This window comes from Mirounga leonina, unplaced genomic scaffold (assembly GCF_011800145.1).
Source record: "Mirounga leonina isolate KUSES-001 unplaced genomic scaffold, KU_Mleo_1.0 Mir_127, whole genome shotgun sequence".
Lineage (NCBI taxonomy): Eukaryota > Metazoa > Chordata > Mammalia > Carnivora > Phocidae > Mirounga > Mirounga leonina.
In genome coordinates, this window is record NW_023270316.1 from 74,486,550 (window position 1) to 74,491,954 (window position 5,405).

The following is a 5,405-nucleotide window of genomic DNA, read 5'->3' on the forward strand; positions in this document are numbered from 1 at the left end:
TCTGTCTGTCTCTCTGTCTGTCTGTCTCCCTGTCTGTCTCTCTGTCTGTCTGTCTCTCTGTCTGTCTGTCATTCTGTCTGTCATTCTCTCTCCTCCTCTCCTTCCTCAGAATGATACCAAGGCAACTTTCTCCAAAGCCCCGTGGGAGTGGTTGAAGGATAATGGAGCAGCATTCTTTCTACTTCATTCTGGCCCTGAGATGAATCTGTTTGACTATGGGGTTTCTCAGAGTCTCCATCTTGGGCGCAACCTGAGCCTTGACTTAAATACCCCCTGTTTCCCCACAGCTAACTTTAGTATTAATTGGCAAATTTCTCCAGGAGAAAAGTGCTTTTTGAATTTTTTGCCTACTTCTCTTGATCTTTGTTTTTGATTAAAATTTGACTTGATAATAGCTACTATCTTGCCTAATGAATTTAAAAAGCTTTTTTTCCCTTAAAAGTCAGCACTTGAAGCTATTTCAACAGAGAGTTTGGTCACAATAAGATGGCCTACCATTATCTAGATCCCTATTTTTATATCCAGAGAAATCACTGCTTTCTACATCTCGTTTATCAGCTTTTCATTCATTTCTTGATAGGATATCTGGGTCTCCTGCTTCTAGCTTGAATACTTCAATGGTGGCGTCTGAGTGTGGCCCCAGTATTCCCTCTCTTCAACCTTCCAAAGTGATTTGATTTGTCTAATAATGATTTTTTTCATTATTCTTAAAGTCCAGTAAACTTTGTCAAGAAGTGTCTTGGCATTTATTTTGTGTCAGATCTTTCTTAGTTATGTTCTCATTAAAGAAAGATCTATTTTACCAATATTTTTATTTATTTTTTATTTTTTCCTCAAGGATAACAAATATACATATATTGGATATCCTTTGTCCCACATCTATACTTTTTCTCCAGTTCTTTATCTTCTGTGCTCTTTTTCATTTCATTTTCCTTAGTTTTTTTTTTTTTTAAAGCTTTTATTTATTTGAGAGGCCTGGGTGGCTCAGTTGTTAGGCGTCTGCCTTCGGCTCAGGTCGTGATCCCAGGGTCCTGGGATCGAGACCCGCATCGGGCTCCCTGCTCCGTGGGAAGCCTGTTTCTCCCTCTCTCTCTCCCCCTGCTTGTATTCCCTCTCTCGTTGTGTCTCTGTCAAAAATAAATAAATAAAATCTTAAAAAAAAAACAAAGATTTTATTTATTTGAGAGAGCGTGAGCACACAAGCAGGGGGAGCGGCAGGCAGAGGGAGTGGCAGGCAGAGGGAGAGGGAGAGGGAGAAGCAAGCTTCCTGCTGAGCAGGGATCCCGAAATGGGGAGGTGAGGGGGTGGGGTTCAATCCCAGGACCCTGGGATCCGAAGGCAGCTGCTTAACCAACTGAACCACCCAAGTGCCCCTCATTTTGCTTAGTTTTCTATAGTCTGTGCAGGACATGCCTCTTTTCAGCTGTCTGTTGTGTAGTTGCTTCTAATGTGGCTTTCCTTTCTTTTTTTTTTTTTTTAAAGATTTTATTTATTTTGAGAGAGAGAGAATGAGAACACATGAGAGGGGATAGGGTCAGAGGGCAAAGCAGACTCCCTGCTGAGCAGGGAGCCCGATGCGGGACTCGACCCAGGGACTCCAGGATCATGACCTGAGCCGAAGGCAGTCGCTTAACCAACTGAGCCACCCAGGCGCCCGTGGCTTTCCTTTTTCTTAAGATATTTCTCTTTCATTTCTTTTCTGAGCTCTTTCAGGTCACATTAAAAATTCTTCTGCAGTTTTATTATCATGTTAAAAAATATTTTTGTATTTCTTTTTTTTGACCTCTTGTTTCATAATGGCCATATTTAATTTCTTGTACAGGAAGTGCATTTTCTCTGTGTTTTGTAACAATTCTTTTGATGTGCAAATAAGAATTTCCTTTGTCTTTTGTTCCTTATACTGTGTCATTTTTTGGGGCAGATGGCTGCATACTTTTTCATAGATTCTGTGCCGGCTCATTTTTTACTATTACTCAATTTTAGGGACCCACTCTAACAGACCAGTTATTTGCTGAAGAGACATGTTGGTGTAGTGGGAGGCACCTAGTGTGTGAGCTGGGACATTAGCTTAGGCTTTAAAACTAGGATTCTTGGTCACCAGCACTCTTCTCTCAGGTAGCTGGTTAGCAGGTAGCCTTGAAGATCACAGGTGTCTAGTCAGGCGATTTGAGCTTTATTTTCATCAGCAGCTCCTTAGTTAACTATCACTCACCTTTTGTTTCTTCACCCTCACACATGGATGGGTTGTTAGGGAAATGCTTGAAGAGAAATAGCTAAACTAAACATCAATGATGGTGGGAAAGTTCCTTTACTCCAGGATCTGAATATCCATGTCAATCCTGTGCTACAGAACTTTCGGCAAGTCTGAGGAAATCTGAGCACATGGACTGGCACAAAGATGCTGTTACTGTTGAGAGCATACTAGCCTCTGTTTCTCATCAGAAACAAATGGGACTTTCCTTGGCCCCTTGGTCAAAAACCTCATTCATTTTGGGGTTAGGAGATATCAAAGCAAACATTGCCTGGGCAAAGTTAACCATCAAGGAATACTTGATTAAAGACTATTGCAATAGGGGAGAGAAAGTGAACTCACCTCAGCTGAAATGAAAGATGGGAGAGTTTATAAGAGCTGGGGTGGGGAACATGGGGATTGTCATTGGCCACTTGTGTCTGCCAACTGGCCTTACCCAAAGAATAAGTACATTTTCTCTTATCTTCATGACAGGAGGGAGTTTTATCCTTGGAGCAAGGCACCCCCTGAAGTTAGGCTCCTACCTTACCATGGAGATCTTCTCTGATGATTACATTTCGGAGACATCCCAGATCCTTGAGAAAGGCATTCCCTGGATCTTAAAGCTGGCAAGGGGCTTTTAAGGATGTTTATATACATTTCAAAGGGAGTAGAGTAAGAATTTACAGTTAGGTATTCTAAAGTAAATGTTTTATGTTAGCAAAAAGGAAAGGGAGTTCAGGGGTTTATGGATAAGACATCTGTTTAAAATTAAGTCAAACTGAGGGGAGTGTTAAGACCATCATGGTCAGGGGCTGCTCTCTGGTCAGGGAACTATTGCTCTTCAGCCAAGACACTCTCCCCTCCCTGTCCCCCAGCCCTCTTCACCTTCTCCCCTCCCCTCTCCTCTTTCTGACCCAGCTGCTGGGTCCTATATCAATGTTTGGTTCCCAGTCTCCTCCCTGGGCAGAGTGTCAGTGCCCACCCAGAGCCTCTGGGACTGGGGAGGGGAGGGGAGGGGGCTGTGGGAGCTGTGAGAGAAGTAGAGCTGCCTCCCCCAATGCAGGGTGGCAGGGGAGGTCTAGGGGGCCCAATCCCTGGAGAAGTGGATTGGGTAGATGAGGAGCTGGGGGCTAAGAAAGCAGTCTGTCTCCAGGGGACTCACAGGCTGAAGTGCCCAACCAGAAGATGCACTGCACTTCCTACTGTCCCTGGAGCCTGACTTCATTTGCATTTCTGTGTAACATCCCTGTGCCTTCTTGATGCAGGACCTGTCGATTTCTCTTTGGGCTGTCAGAAGGTGGAGGAAAAGATGGGCTGGCAACAATCTCTGCAAGAATCAGATGTGTCCAAAGTCCGCACCATTTACCTCAATGAACCCCTTAGGAACAGTTTCTGCAAAAACTCAATCAGGTGAGAAGTGTGTGTAGCTGGGAGGAGAGGAAGGAGGAAGAAGATGTGGTCCTCACCTGCAAGAAACACTTGGTATGGATGCTTCAGGCTATAACAGTTGTCTCAGGCCTTGAGAAACTTTGAATTCTCAAGTTCACCACCAAGAATAGGCTGTGTTTTCGTCTCATCTTCAAGGTTTCTTTGAGTTGGCCTCTCCTCTCACTTGTGCCTGTTCATGGCAATACCAAGCAGCACACTGTCAGTTGGGAGCTCTCTTTCGTATACCTACCTATGAGGTAAAGTGCTTTCCAGTGAAATCTCATAGATCTGCTGAGTTGTCCACCAATACCCTATATTAGGGAATTGAGCGTTTGGCTTCTTTTTTTTATTGAAGTTTAGTTAACATACAGATTTATATTAATTTCAGGACTACAATATAGTGGTTCAACAGTTCTATACATTACTCAGTGCTCATCAAGATAACTGTACTCTTAATCCCCTTTACCTATTTCACCCCCCCCACTCACCTCCCTCTGACAACCACCAGTTCATTCTCTCATTTGAGTCTGTCTCTTTTTTGTTTCTTTTTTAAATTCCCATATGACTGCAATCATATAGTATTTGTCCTTCTCTGACTGACTTATTTCACTTAGCATTATACCCTCTAGGTCCATCCATGCTGTTGGAAATGGCGAGATTTCATTCTCTTTTATGACTGAGTAATATTCTGTTGTATATATGTGTTACACCTTTACCCATTGAACTATGGATGGACACTTGGGTTGCTTCTATATCTTGTAAATAATGCTGCAGTAAATATGGGTGTGCATGATCTTTGTGAATCTGGGTTTTTGTTTTCTTTGGATAAATATCCAAAGTGTATTATTAGATCATATGGTAATTATATTTTTAATTTTTCAAGGAACCTCCATAGTGTTTTCCACAGGGGCTGCACCGATTTGCATTCCTACCAACAGTGTGCAAGCGTTCCTTTTTCTCTATACCCTTGTTATTTCTTGTTTATTTTATTTTATTTTAGCCATTCTGACAGGTGTAAGGTGATATTTCATTGTGATTTTAATTTGCATTTCCCTGATGATTAGTGATGTTGAGCATCTTTTTGTGTTATCTGTTGGCCATCTGTATGTCTTCTTTGGAAAAATGTCTATTTAGGTCCTCTGCCCATTTTTAATCAGATTAATTGTGGGGAGGTCTTAAGTTGAATAAGTTTATGTATTTTGGATGTTAACCTCTAATTGGATATATCATTTGCAAATATCTTCTCCCACTCAGTAGGGTGCCTGTTTGTTTTGTTTATGGTTTCCTTCACTATGCAAAAGCTTTTTATTTTAGTGTAGTCCTGATAGTTTAATTTTGCTTTTGTTTCTCTTGCCAGAGAAGACATATCTAGAAAAATATTTCTACGTTCAATGCCAAAGAAATAACTGCTTAGGAGTTTTATTATTTCAGGTCTCACATTTAGATATTTAATCCATTTTGAGGTTTTTTTTTTTTTGTGTGTGTGTATGTGTGTGTGTGTGTAGTGTAAGAAAGTGGTCCAGTTTCATTCTTTTGCATTTAGCTGTCCAGTTTTCCCAGTACCACTTCTTTTTTTTTTTTTTTTTTTTAAGATTTTATTTATTTGACAGAGAGAGAGAGATAGCGAGAGCAGGAACACAAGCAGGGGGAGTGGGAGAGGGAGAAGCAGGCTTCCCGCGGAGCAGGGAGCCCGATGTGGGACTCGATCCCAGGACCCTGGGATCATGACCTGAGCCGAAGGCAG

The 5,405-nt window shown here is 41.9% G+C and overlaps 1 protein-coding gene across 1 annotated transcript in view; it reads left to right on the plus strand.

Moving 5' to 3' along the window:
* The window catches only part of LOC118009101 (phospholipid-transporting ATPase IB-like), a 217,108-nt gene that overhangs the window by 21,372 nt on the left and 190,331 nt on the right, over positions 1-5,405 (plus strand). The window contains exon 4 of the mRNA XM_035002919.1: positions 3,499-3,643. Within this exon, the coding sequence (XP_034858810.1) occupies positions 3,499-3,643 (145 nt within the window). The remainder of the gene's footprint in view (positions 1-3,498; positions 3,644-5,405) is intronic.